General features: G+C 40.3%; 1 protein-coding gene across 1 annotated transcript; it reads left to right on the top strand.

Annotated features, from left to right (window-relative positions):
- Window positions 1-1,898: 1,898 nt before the first annotated feature.
- On the top strand, window positions 1,899-7,340 carry LOC105044927 (probable complex I intermediate-associated protein 30). The gene is made up of 7 exons (XM_010923030.3): window positions 1,899-2,141; window positions 3,420-3,533; window positions 4,044-4,100; window positions 4,704-4,795; window positions 6,571-6,651; window positions 6,784-6,882; window positions 7,026-7,340. Exons 1-7 carry the CDS (start codon window positions 2,090-2,092, stop codon window positions 7,212-7,214), a joined length of 684 nt encoding a protein of 227 aa, XP_010921332.1. The 5' UTR covers window positions 1,899-2,089; the 3' UTR covers window positions 7,215-7,340.
- The last annotated feature ends 7,622 nt before the right edge of the window (window positions 7,341-14,962 follow it).

Here is a 14,962-nt window from a genome sequence, read left to right as displayed (position 1 = left end):
TCAGACCATGAATCTTTAGATTTGATCATCCATGATTCCGATCTAGCCATGACTTGATTTGATCATGTTGATTTCACCAATTGAGATATTGGATCAATCGTAATGTTGGATTGTGTCACCTGATCAATTCGAATTGTACCTCATAAATTCTCTCTCCTCTGATTTTCTCTCTCCACTTGATTTTATGAAATCGATGAAGAAACTCGGTCCTATCACTTCGAATCCGATTTGATCTGATAGTCAAACTTTGGATCGTTTAGGTCCTAATTAGATTTTGATTAGATGAAATTAGATGATCGGACCCAATCTAAACCGTTGAAATATGGTATTCATATTCTTTCTAATTATTAAAATTGATTCTGTATAGGATTGTGGATGTTTGATCATGGGATAAAGCGATATGATCTACGAATAAAATTTTTGAAAGAAAATTTATAGAATTTTATGAATTTATTGGAATGCGTTCAAGGTAAGTAATGTTTCACTTTTTCTAGATTTATCGGCAAATTATAATGTATTCTTCTGACATGATTTGTGAAACGATGCATGAATTGGATGAGTGGTATTTTGTTATGAAAATATCTTATTTGAAATGTTATGATGAAGCATGATTGAATATATTGATTTCATGATGCATTATATTGATTGATTTCGATACTACATGATTATATGTTTTATTATCGAAATTAGAATATGAAACATGATTTATGAAGAATTATGATATAAGAAACAATAAAAATTGACAACCTAACTATGTAAAGGACCCTGCCAATGGGGGCATGTACGTTGGCAATTGATTGTCCTGAGGGTTTATGTCGCCAGCGAGACCAGCGACATGTCGCCAGAGAGACCAGCGACAAACCGCCAGTGAGACCAGCGGTTCCAAAGGACATGGCTGCCAGATGATTCGCAGCCTACCGCAAGCAGATACGCGGTATTATGACCCTGCCAAGGAAAAATGTGGTCATAGCTCATGGTTGACGAAAAAAAATTGAAGAACAAAAGAAATTGAAATTTGGAAAGAAACTTGAATTTTCGAAAAAGAAATGAATTTGGCATGAATTATGTTGCATAATTGAAATTGATTTCGAATTGATGAACTCTATATGCTTATTTTTTTATAAATGATGATTTACTTAAATGCCTGATGAAATCTGTTGAAAAGTGATCATTGCTTACTGGGCTGTCTAGCTCATTACCTCTTATTTTACTGTTTTTACAGATGTTGAGAATTAAGATGATACAAGATATGAATAGAAGAGTGATCAGAAGCAGAATCTTCATACTTTTATTTTAGGTTGAAAGACTTATTGAATTTGATGCAAAGCCTTTGAATTGTTGTTGAATTTATTGAGATATTAAAGAAAAAAAAATTTAGGTCGTTATATTTTAGATTTAAATTGTTGACTAATTATTCCGCTGTTTTTTAGGATAGTATGATAAGATGCCTTGCATGCTTATGGGAAGAATTTCCTATGAATATGCGGTGGTTGCCATGACCCTCGATTCAAAATCTCATGTCAGAGGCGCGACAGGTTTAGACCCTGGTATCGGTGGCAGTATAATGGGATACAAGTTGGGATGAGTGGGATAAAGAGTTGGCACAACAATAGCATAAAATTTGTTCCCACTCATCAGGATTGTCTCGTAATATGCTAGTTGATAAGGGTCTATGAGTGATAACACAGAATTCCCATGAGTACGTACTAATCAAAGTTGGTAGGGTCTTTTTTGAAATTATCGTCGAAATTGTTATGGGAAATTATCTACAAATATTACTTAGTTAAGAGGTTAATTGTAAACCTTTGTGGAACGGTTCTTTTCATACGTTCCTACAATAGTGTTGGAAACTTGGCATCACATTTAAACCCCTTGGATTAGATCTTTTTCGCACACCACCCCACACCCCGCAGCACAAAACACAGTCGACTCCTTCGCTATTCCACCGCCCAGAGGCGGCCGCCGTTGATCCCCACCACTCCAGCAGCCCCCGCCCCGACGCCCTGTCGCTATTATCTTCTATCTCTTTGGATATCTTGATTTCACCTTCGTCAGCGCTGGGTGGAATTCCTTCCCTGTGGTCGAAGTCATGTCCAGGTTTCGATCTCTATGGCAAGCTTCGGTGAATGCTACGAAGAGAGGTAATCTAATTAACACTAGAGGAATCCAGATTATTTTTATCTGCAAGGAAGGAATTAGCTTGAGATGTTGATATTATAGGGTTTCTCTCGATCTTTAATTTTTATGTTGGTCTTTCGATAGCGGAAACGATGTAGTATTGTGGTGTCGAGTCCTAATTTCTTGTTCTTGATCAACTGATCATGGAGAGCATGATAGAAACTCTGTGATTTGAGAAATTCAAAGTAAGGTTCGAGTGTATCGGGTCACTCTAATGTTGGGGAATTAAAGTAATCTTTATTGCATTTGCTGGTTTCATCCTTCTGCTTGTTTCAATTGATTAAAAAATCGTAAGTGGGTCCGGAATATGATGTATAAAATTAAAGAAAGGCATCTTTTTTGATTACTCGTTATGGTTATGACAGCAGATTTTGGAGATATAATGGAGTGGATATAGGAAAGTTAGGATTAAGAGGGTGGTTTAAAGTCCAAATGGGACCTTCTGCCAACTTGTTCGATGATTTATCAGGAAATCTTTACCTCTACATTTCTCCTAAGATAGACACCAGATCATGTCATGTTTTTGAGGCTTTATGTTACGTTTCTGTTGTTGTCAATATCTGCAGTCCTTTCAGTAAAGGATATAAACTGGCATATGACATGTCTATTCCACAAAGTTATCACTTTATAGATGTTGAAGATTTTGCTGGAAAAATAGTTCATTAGGAGATATCTTATTGGGTAATTTCATTACCACATGAGATGAAAATTGAGAGCTAAAACTCTTTTTCTTTCTGTAGAAAAAATGCTCAGTGAAAAATCTAACAAAAACCATTTACTTTATTGCATCATTTATATTGTGTGCGAATTCTATGTCAGGTCTAGTAAGAGAGTATTTTTGCATGCGTAGAGTCCTCGATCACAACAAATTTCTTGCCTTCACAGAATAATGCCTTTGCACTCATTTGGGTAAATTGTTCTTCATTGAAACCAGCAGCTGTATCTTGAGGGTTCTAAATCTCTTGATTGCTAGATAACCTGCCCATAACCTACTTCAGAACTGAACATTCCATGAATCATTCCCATAAAATCTGTCATGCAACAAAGCTTGTTGCATTATGTTTGGTTTCAGTTCTGACCTACCTTCTTTGCACTATTGCATGCTTCAGTTATTCCTCTCAGATCTCAATCCAAATGCAATTGAAGTACACAAGAATTTGCTGTACAAGAAGCCAAATGATTCCTTTGTGTGAAGGCCTATGCTTATACTTACTAATTTGTCTATCCACAATAATTTGCAGCCCTTGCATGGAATGTAGAAGATTTAATGCCACCAAGTGAAAAATATGTATTCAATTTCAATGCAAATGAGGAGCTGAAAAGGTGGCATTTGTACTCTGATTCAGAATATGGAGGTAATAATCCCTGCATTTCATTTCTTTCACAATTCATTGATACTATTGGATTTTTCTATGGACTTAACAAGTTGTAATTAAGTGCTAAAGTTTGATACTAGTATAATCATGTAGGCTCCTCTTCTTAAGATGACTGGGGCTTTTTTTTGGTTAGTATTCTCAACACAGGATAAAGAAGTTCCATCAGTTGTACATGGTAGCCGATATGCTTATTAATATAATGCATTCAATACTACTTAGTGAAGCTGCATATTCCTGTTGTTATTCAACTATCTCTACAATTAACCACCTTTTGTAGACTGTAAAATTGCACTGCAGCTACCTCAAATGATAATTGGCCAATGATTGTTAGTATATTCATAAGGACTTGTCATAGGGCTTATGTTATTGTTGACTTTTGCCAAGGTGCAGATTCATTGAGTATCTTGTTTCTATATGTCACCAATAAAACATTGCTTAATTTTATGTTGCCTAAACATCATCATGACTTTAACAGACTTCATTTTCCAGGTTTGTCATCAGCGTCCTTGGAAATCACTGATGCTGGTTCTGGTGCTGGATTGAGTGGTATGCTGGTGTGCTTTGTTCTGTCTCCTAATATCATACATGATGTTTTCAGCAAAATTGAGTGTTCTTTGCAAGGACAATGAGATTTAGTATTACATTCATCAGGAAACTTTGAACTATGTTTTAATGGGATATATTCTAGTGGCAGATTCTCCATTCTTTTTAAAAGTTTTTGGAATTTTCATCAAAATTTTCTATTCCAATGTGAAAAAAAGCTTTTCTGATATTTTTTCTTATCTATGAACAGTTTCTAATTTTTTGTGGCATTTCACATGATTTTGTAATCTTTCATTGTGATGTTTCCTCATAATGGACATTTGTATACATGTGTAGTTGGAAATTTTGTAGGTTACATACACACGCATGTTTGTATATGTGTATATGGCAAGCTACATACTTTTTCCCAAGATTACTTTCTCCATGGTTAGATCATCTTAATCTATGCTATTTTTGTCACATGGAGACTGTGCGTGAAAGTTTTTTCTGGTATCTAAATTATGTTTGGTGATGCTGTGTTGCATTTTCTCCATGATATTTTATTTTCCATGTAAGTCTGCAGACTTCTAGTTTGCAATCATTCTTATGTCCTGTGCTGTATGATAGGGATTTTCTCTGGCAACCTTTCTGTCGATGTAACTGAGGGTTCCACATGGAGAATGAACCGGAGTGGTTTCTGCGGAATGCGGTCAAAGAAGGTAAAAATGTATCTCCAACATCCTTAAACTTGATATATGATAATTCAAGAAAAGCTGCCTTTCTGGTATTTAATATGTTAATTCTACCTTAACATGTACATCTTTGCATTATTAGCGAGTGTCCATCTAACTGTAGCATTCTCATTAGAACTGACAACTATTAAAAAATCTGTTAAGATTATTTTTAGGTGCAGGCATTAGATAGCATATCGTTCCTTCCCCTTGAAAACATGAGTCCACACACTTTGAGTTAGTCATTTGGGATGGCTGGCTGCTTTTTCTAGTCTTTAATCCCTTCACTAATTCTGAGAAGACTGTGTGCTTCCCTTATCCTCACATCTCATGTCATCATTCTGCTCCATTGTTAGCACTAGTGGCTGTCCTTCCCCTTCTCTGATCTATCCACCTGCGATGCCTCCCCATGCCCTAAACCGTAATTTGAGCAGGTTGAGCCTGGCCCAGGTATTACCCTTTTTCCCATGCCTAACCATTTCTTTTCAAAAATTGGGCCCAACTTTGGGGTGGCTTATCTAGAGCTCAATCCATCATCCATATTCCATACCTTGAGTACTTTTTCTGACTCTTGCAAGAAAATGGTAGGAAAGTCTAAATCCAGAACAGCCATATAAGAAATGGAACTTGAACTAACAAGAAATCAATGGAGGTGTGGGTCTTAAGATGATTATACAAGGTTATGGGGCTTTGATCTGGTCATCTAGTAGGAGATACACGACTCATTAAGAAACTGTGTTTATCATCTAAAGCTCGATTGGCCTCAACTTGTAAGCTTATTCCATATGTTGTGAATTAAAATTATGGATCAGACTGCTATCCACTGAATTACAAGAACTTTCTGCGACTGGCACTAGACATCATGTCAGCCCTTTTCATATTTGTTCTGAGTACTTGGCTGTGGTAGCACTATGTGAAAGAGGGACAAAAACAAAACCTTTAAAATTATTTGGTTATATGGGAACCTGTTTTACTAGTTAAGTAATTAAAGAGAGACAAGATGAGGGTAGATAGAGATAAATCTGGCAAGGACTTGTACTAGGAACCTTATCGATCTCTAAAATGCCAATCATAAAACAAAATGTCAAATTGAATTGTGATACACTTTATTACTAAGAGTAAGGAATCAAGTCATCACTTCAAGATCTCTTTAAATTATGAATTCCAAATTTCTTAATCGCCCACATTCTCTGAGTATCAGCAAAGTCTTACTTGGTGGTTACCCCAGAAATTGATCTATCCCTCTTTCGAATGAAAGCCAACTACTATCAAAATGCAACCTTATAAAATGGATGCTTTCCAAATGTTAATCACAGCTTCTAGTCCCAAACATTACCAAAGACACATCTAGCAACACAAATGTTGATGCTGGAGGATTCCACTCCATTTGAGTGCAAAATATTCTGTCTCATAGTCTAATTTTTGACCATATGTTCAGAAGTTAGATGCTTCTCCAAAGAAAAGACCTAGTTAGTACAATTTGATCATCCACCACTATTTAAAGGATGCTGCTGGACATGGAAAATGGTGAAAGAAATGAAGCTCTATGTTCTATGCAAAACGGATTTTTGAGAGCATCCACTGAAAAAATCATCTAACATGATATAAAATGTTTACAAGAATGAAATGAGGAAAGTTATGACATTTTAAAAATTACCTCAATTCTGAACTTTCTTATGATTATAATTGGATGCATTTAAACTATCTGGGTGCTTCCTTCATCTATTTACGCTTTGCATTCCAACTGTCCTCTCTGATTGCAGTTTGATGGCTTCATTGACTTGGATGCATATGACACAATAGCCATGAGACTGAGAGGGGATGGAAGGTGCTATATATCTACAGTAAGTTACTATAAACTGAACTGGAAAAAAAAGATCTGAATATGTATTTTTATTTTTTCTGATCAGAGCTTTAATCAATTTTAGGGCAGGAAATTGTACTAAATCTTTAAGGGACAATTGTTTCCGATGCAGATATACACGGATAACTGGGTAAATTCACCTGGGCAACAGGAAGACAACTCATGGCAAGCCTTTATTTTTGTACCCAAGGACAAATGGCATATTGCAAAGGCAAGTTCACTGCCCATTTAGATCTCAGCTCTTGTTTTGACGTTGTTAGTGATGATATTTGATATTAACTAATTTATCTTTTGGTGCATCTATTCTATTTCTGGAAGTTGTGAGCTGTGTGGTTGCTTGACATGTGATTTCAGATCCCTCTACATCGATATTTACCAACATGGAGGGGAAACATTATTAGTGCGAAGTTGGAAATGAACCCATCGCGGATAGTGGGAATGTCTCTCTCTGTTAATGCTGAAGGTGGTGTACCTGGTGCTAAATCTGGACCTGGCGATTTCAGAGTGGAAATTGATTGGATTAAAGCATTGAGAACATTATAAGCTAAGGCAAGCATCATTTGTTTTAAAAAATATTTGTCATTCCATAAAGCTATGGCAAGCATCATTCCATATGGTATTTGGTCCTCGTGCCAATCGTCAATACAAACTACTGGAGGGCCTTGGAGATTTTATTTGTGCATTAAAATTGTATCATAGTTGGGTTGCAGATGAGGATACCAATACTTTGCCAAGCCTTGACCTTCTTGACTCAGAACTTGTTTGTCTTTTGAGTGACTTTTGTAATTAATTGTGATGTTATTGTAATGGCTATGCCACATGGTCATGTCACTGCCTAAATTTCAAAAACTCTCCAGACAATGGGAAGCAAATAATTAATTTTTTAATCGGTAGACCTGACATCTTAGTCTTGGAACCTATCTCAAGTTACCCTATGTAGATCTTCAACTACATGAGCTTCACATGAAAATGAGTTTAGATGTTAATCCTGATCAATACAAATAAGCTTGGATTCTGTGGGATCGCAATTGTGAGTAGATTGCAACAAATTGGCTTTAATCCTGTTAAAGATGGTTCTATAATCTGTTTTAACTTGTGATGGCAATTAACTTGGTGCCTAGTTTATTGAATGTCATTATTTCATCAGCCCATTGCCTATGCTATTTCAACTATTGTAGACCTTGGGCTGTCATGTCACAGTTTATCAACAAGAGCTACACGTATTTTAAGTAGCACATTCATGAAAATCCTGTATGCGAATTAAGAGTTACGCATATCGAGATTCAAGGTTTATGTGGAAGTTTTGAGTGGTAATGGCTCGATTAAATGAGGCTTACAACAGGTGCAGTTCGATTACCGCAACAAGGCTTCCTGATACCTAAAAACTATTGTCGACAAAATTGGTGGCAGATCATATCCTTTTTGATATACGGAGTGTCTTCACTTAACTACCAGGACATTGCATCATTCCTATCATTGTTATTTTATGTTTTTTAGACTAACCAAGGTGCATCTCATGTGAGCAACATCTAAGTTGAGGATAGCAGCATTATAAAGACAATAATGTGTATTTTTCTTTTCTTTTCTTTTCTTTCTTTGAATTAGGATTAAGACTTGGTTGAGTTGAATAGTTCTCGCATGGACCATGAATTAGTCTCAGAGTGCATGGCTATTAACGGTTTTTTAGGTCTTTGAGGCTTTTATAGAAGGCATTACGGTACGATAGGCATGTGGTGCAGGGCTCATACTGTTGGTTGTGATACACTAGTTCCTCAACAGTCAGAGCAGTCATATTAGAGGCACCTTTCTCTTATTCCTATTCAAGAACTTGGCCTTGTTGTTTGGTTCTCTTGGTTGGGAGAGTTTAAAAAGGTCTCCAACACTGGTCCCACTTTTGAGTTGGATTGCCTGGAGCCACGAAGCCCCACTAGTTAACACCGAGGGGAATCCATGCACGTACACCACAAGATGCCTTCCACTTGCCTTCATCTCTTGGCCGTGATTATCGTAGCTCTGATTGCATAATTAGTTTAGTTGCGTCACTATCATGGCGCCACCTTTCTTTTCCACCTCCGACGTCTGGGATCCTGAATTGTTGCCCAAAAGCATTCGGTCTTTCCCCTTTTAAGGGAATATTATGCAAGATTTGTAAAGTTTTTTTTATTGCTGAATGATCCATTTCTTTGTTAATTTAATTTTTCTGATTATAATGTCACGCCTCCGAATTGGGGTTTAAATATCAGAAACATGAGCAGTCGCCACATATTTATAAAGAACCGCCTCTATATTCATGCAAATATCCTGTCAATGGATCAATATAATCTGTAGTTTACACCATTCACATATAGAAGAGTAAATATTAAAGTACTCAAACTATGAATGCAAATGATTACAGATGACATTACACCATCACACATCACATCCTGGAATTCTACTTCTAACTCTTACAATTTAAAAAATTTTAGTAGATAAGTTAATTATACAACTCAAAAAAAAATACTATAATATGCATAAACTTAAGCAAAACCAGTTTTATTAACTATAAGAGTGGCCTTGTCTCTCACAAATCTCCAAAAAGCACCGGTCCAACTAACCTCTGAACTTTGGATATGAAAACAGTAAAAGAAGATTATGAGCTTCATGGCTCAGTAAGTAATATATATATATATATATATATAATTGATTTAAACCATATTGACATGCAACTTAAATGCATCATACAAAATGTGATACCAATCTGACCAGTATCAAAATTATGCAATTAATAATATTCAAGATACAGTCTTAGGTCAATTTTTCTATAATATGGAATCAATAAATTGTTAGGATTTGACGTCTCGAGATTCAACCCACATTGAGCCCACAGCGAGGTTCGCGGTGAAAAACGGAGTCCAACGAGACCAAGATCACCTGAAATGGAGCTCGGATGGAGGAGATACGAGCTTTTGAAGTCGGCACGAGATTCGAGGCGGCGGAGGACCGCCGGCGACCGGCGGTGGGCGGCAGCGGCGCGGCCGCAGGCGGCGGCGCGCGGGACGCGCGACCCAGGTCCACGTGGGATGCACGACCCATGCGGGCGGGCGGCCCAGGCGTGCGTGCGGCCCAGGCGCGCGCGGGAGTGGGCCGGCCCAGGCGGCCTGCTGGCCCTGTTCTCCGGTCCACCGTGGACCGGGCGGTCCACGGTTGGGCCTGTGGACCGCATGGGCATTTCCCATGCGTTTCACGTGGTCTACGATACTATTCCATGGACCGATCGCGATCGGACGGCCCAGGGAGTTTTCAGTGACGATCCGACGGTTCAGGAGGTTGATTTGGCTTGTTTAGGACTCTTAAACCTAATCTAATTAGGTTTAAACCCTGTTTTAACCCTTTAAAAGGCCTGTGGACGAACAGTAAAGGGTGTGGATCGATTTTTCGCGCCGTACGAAGCCCGTACGGAACCCAAGAGAAGAGAGAGGCGAGACCGCTGAGAGAGGAGCAGGAGGCTCCTGGACAGCGGTCGCCAGGCACTTCAGGGGTTCAGGAGGGTCTTCCAAGAGAGAGAGAGCTTTTGTGAGGGGAACTTCTAGTGAGAGAGAATTGGGTGTACAAGGGTTGAGGGTGAGGTCTCCTCTTGTAAAATTTTTTTTTCATAGTGAAGTTTGCATGCCCCGTGGAGGCGAGTCCTTTTGTGGCTGATCCACGTATTTTGATTGTTTTTCTTTTATTTTGTTTCTTCTTTCTTCCTGCTGCATCGTGTGGTACTAAAAAGATCTTGGGAGGTGGTGTCCTGGCCAGACATCCACCCAACAGGTGGTATCAGAGCAAGGTGGTACAAGAACGCAGATTGCAGTGGTGGTGAGCAAGACTGAAGATGGAGAGACAGGAACAATCAAGATGGAGATCAACAAGTTCGATGGTAAGAGCAATTTCCCCTTGTGGCAGGCAAGGGTGAAAGATGTGCTCATCCAACAGGGGTTGATCGATGCTCTCTTGTGCGATGAGAAGCCGACCACCATAGAGGTCCGGGATTGGAAATGGCTACAGATGCAGACGGTGAGTACCATCCGCATGTACCTGACGGATGAGATGGTGATCCATGTGCTGAGCGAGACTTCCCCGACGGTGCTGTGGTCGAAGCTCGAGGAGTTGTACATAGCGAAGTCTCTCACCAACACTCTTTTCCTCTGGAGGCAGTTTTACCAACTACGGATGACTGAGGGACAGAGCGTGCAGGAGCATCTAAGCCACTTCTAGAAGATCCTCACTGACCTCCTCAGCGTTGGCGAGAACGTTGAGGAGAAGACCAGGGTGCTGGTTTTGTTGGCGTCGCTTCCCCCTTCGTACGAGTCCTTGGTGACTGCTCTTCTAGTGAGGAAGAGCACTATCAAGATGGACGAGGTTACCGCGGCGATACTCCAGAACGAGGTTCTCAGGAGGGAGAACCCAGCTTCGAGCTCAGATGGCGGTAGCTCAGCTTTGGTGGCTTCTGGAAGAGTAGGAGGCGGTAGACGGAGCGACAGGAGATCGCAACGAGGGCGGTCCAAGTCCAGGAGGGACTTGAGCAAAACCAGGTGTTACCGGTGTGAGGAGTTGGGGCATCTAGCCAGAGATTGCCCTCAACTGAAAAATCGGACGGTGGCTGCTGTAGCGACGGCCGACAGCGATTTAGATGGAGATGTCCTGGAGATATCTGACGAGGTATCTACTTCTTCCCAGCAGTGGATATTAGATTCTACATGCCCCTATCATGTGTGTTGCAGAGAGGAGCAGTTTGACTTTTTGGAGAACAGTGAGGGCACTGTATATCTGCCGGATGGATCGAGCTGTGCGATCAGAGGCATTGGGACGGTCAGCTGGAGGACACATGACAGTGCAGTGAGGAGATTGGGAGAGGTCCGATACATATCCGATTTCAGGCGGAATCTTATCTCACTTAGCAGACTGGATTCAAGAGGCTACAGGATGGTAGCTGGTGGAGGAATCCTGAGGGTGTTACGCGGCGATAGGATTGTGCTGGAGGGGAAGAAGGGGAGTAGAGGATATTATTACCTGGCAGAGAGCCTAGTGCAAGGTGGAGCTTCGGGAGCCAGGTGGAGCCCAGAGTGAGGTGGAGCTCCAGGAGGTGGATCGGGCACGAGACAGGAGACTCGGGAGGACGAGAGGCGACGTCGCAAGGTGAGATTCCTATTGCCGCAGGATGATGCCCCGAGCAAGTCTCAGGTCAGGAGGAGCACAGCATACGACGGAGATGGGATCGAGCAGCCTGGCTCGACTCCCATGTTTGTCCATCCATGATCAGCAGGCGATTGCCCCAGGGCATGGAGGCGAGGAGATCCAGAAGCTCTCAGAGTTTGGAGGAGGTCGAATATCGAGTCAAGGTGGAAATTGTTAAGATTTGACACTTCGAGATTCAGCCCACAGTGAGGTTCGCAGCGAAAAAATGGAGTCCAACGAGACCAAGATCATCTGAAACGGAGCTCGGATGGAGGAGATATGAGCTTTTGAAGTCAGCACGAGATTCGAGGCGGTGGAGGACCGCCGACGACCGGCGACGGGCGGCAGCGGTGTGGCCGCAGGCGGCGGCGTGCGGGACGTGTGACCCAGGCCTGCACGGGATGCACGACCCACGCGGGCGGGCGGCCCAGGCGCGCCAGGCCTACGCGCGGGAGCGGGCCGGCCCAGGCGGCCTGCTGGCCCTGTTCTCCGATCCACCATGGACCGGGCGGTCCACGGCTGGGCCTGTGGACCGCGTGGGCGTTTTCCATGCGTTTCATGCGGTCCACGGCACTATTCCGTGGATCGATCGCGATCGGACGGCCCAGGGAGTTTCCGGTGACGATCCGACGGTTCAGGAGGTTGATTTGGCTTGTTTAGGACTCTTAAACCTAATCTAATTATGTTTAAACCCTGTTTTAACCCTTTAAAAGGCCTGTGGACGAACAGTAAAGGGTGTGGATCGATTTTTCGCACCGTACGAAGCCCGTACGGAACCCAAGAGAAGAGAGAGGCAAAAGCGCTGAGAGAGAAGGAGCAGGAGGCTCCTGGATAGCGGTCGCCAGGCACTTCAGGGGTTCAGGAGGGTCTTCCAAGAGAGAGAGAGCTTTTGTGAGGGGAACTTCTAATGAGAGAGAATTGGATGTACAAGGGTTGAGGGTGAGGTCTCCTCTTGTAAAATTTCTTTTTCATAGTGAAGTTTGCATGCCCCGTGGAGGCGAGCCCTTTTATGGCTGATCCACGTATTTTGATTGTTTTTCTTTTATTTTGTTTCTTCTTTCTTCCTGCTGCATCGCGTTGTACTGAAAAGATCTTGGGAGGTGGTGTTCTGGCCAGACATCCACCCAACATAAATAATATAAGTTCAGTATATACTCTATTTCATAATACTATAATTAAACATGGGTATCCAATTGTATTAGCTCGACAACCCTTACTTTGACACCATGATTCCCCCTCTCCCATGGTGAGAGATCTCAAGTCCACATTTATTCCTAGTGGCGAGGATCTCAAGTCCATATTTTTCTTCATGGTGGGGATTAGGTCCAGGTTTACCCTCACCAAGTCCAAGTTTACCCCCACGGTGGGGATCTTTAGTCTACGATTATCGCCCGTGGTGGGGATCTCAAGTTCGAACATCAATACAGTAGAGCTGAAAGTCAAATAATATACATATCAATATATATAATGTATATTTTTTTTTCTTTTCAAAATAACTTTAATACAGCTTTGATAATGCTTGATACAACTTTGATATAGCTATGATATATACATATACATATATACATACATATATATATATACACACACATACATACATACATACATACATATACATACATATATATATATATACATACATACATATATATGGAGGGGGGGGAGAGAGAGAGAGAGAAATCTCTTTTTTTTTTTCTTTTTTCTTTCTTTGTTTTTGCTATTTCTTCTTCTGAAAAATTATCTATAGATCCCTAGATGGATCTGAAATTATTTTTAAATCCCTGGACTTTTCAAGTTCAATAAAAAGTTTCTAAAATGCTAAGAGTTATTTTTGTGTAACCAAAGTACATACCTGTGTAATCTGAATATGAACGTGTATAACCAGATATTGAAACTAGATAATCTGTATAATCTGCACATAAACCTATATAACTTGAAAATAAATCTGTGTAACCTGAATATGAACCTATGTAACCAATCTGTGTGGATGGCAGGGACCTAGAAGTAACTCCTTATCATTTCAGAAATTTTTTATTGAACTTAAAAAGTTCAGAGATTTAAAAGTAATTTTGAATCAATTTAGGGACCTATAAATAATTTTTTCTTCTTTTTTCTCTCTCTCTTCTATTCTTTTTCCCAAGCCACTCATACATACACATGAAGGAAATATGCGGTAGTGTAGTACATGCAATTTTAAAATTTTATACAGCAGAAATAATAGATTAAATGATTTAATCCTAATCACATGTATAAAATTCTATCTTAGACTACCACATCATGATCTTTGATATGAAAATATGCACTTTAGATCTGAAAATAAAAATTGCATCATCTCATCGATGCTGAAATTCTAGATCTAACTGTTAGATCTACCATAGGAATCAAAACAAGTTAGAAAATGTCATCAAACAAATTTGATCTTGATCTTCTCTAGTACAACGGTTGGAGAAGGTGTTCTTCAGGTTGCTCACAGCCACACGGAGTCATCTGACTTCTATAGAAAGATCCACGCGAAGATAGACACAGATCAGGAATTTGGAGATGCTAGCCAGCAAGCAACTTTGACAGTTGATTTATTCCTCTTTCTTCAAGTATCTTGACACTCCAAAGCAAGAGAGGATCAAGAGGAGGAATAGAGGAGGAGGAGAAGAGGTGCTGGAAACAAAAAACACCAAGGGATAGATCATTGGACATCCAAGAGAGAGGACCCCTTTTTAAATACTAGGAATTAGGATTTTTCAAGGAAGGGCACCAAGAGTCAATGCCAAAACCTCCTTTTGGCATCCCAAAAAATTTTAGAAAAGTTATTAGGACATAGAGAAGGATTCTAGAGTCTCACACGCCAAAGGATTCTCTAATAAAAATAAAAAAAATTAATATAGTACCAACAATATTTATATATGAAAAATCTTTTTCCTAGTTTACCTCTTATCTCTAATTCGGATCGCATTCGAATTAGGCAAGAGATAATATTATGACTCATCAGCTATTGCCGCCCACTCTTATTGGACCTTCTATCATGATGCCAAAAATCACAGCCCAAATCCAATTAGGCATGGAGAAATTGGCATGGGTTCAGGAGTGGCGCAGGAGAT

The sequence above is a fragment of the Elaeis guineensis genome, chromosome 5 (genome assembly GCF_000442705.2).
Source record: "Elaeis guineensis isolate ETL-2024a chromosome 5, EG11, whole genome shotgun sequence".
NCBI classification, from domain to species: domain Eukaryota; kingdom Viridiplantae; phylum Streptophyta; class Magnoliopsida; order Arecales; family Arecaceae; genus Elaeis; species Elaeis guineensis.
The sequence above is the reverse complement of the archived record's forward strand: the minus strand, read 5'-3'. Positions and strand labels throughout refer to the sequence as shown.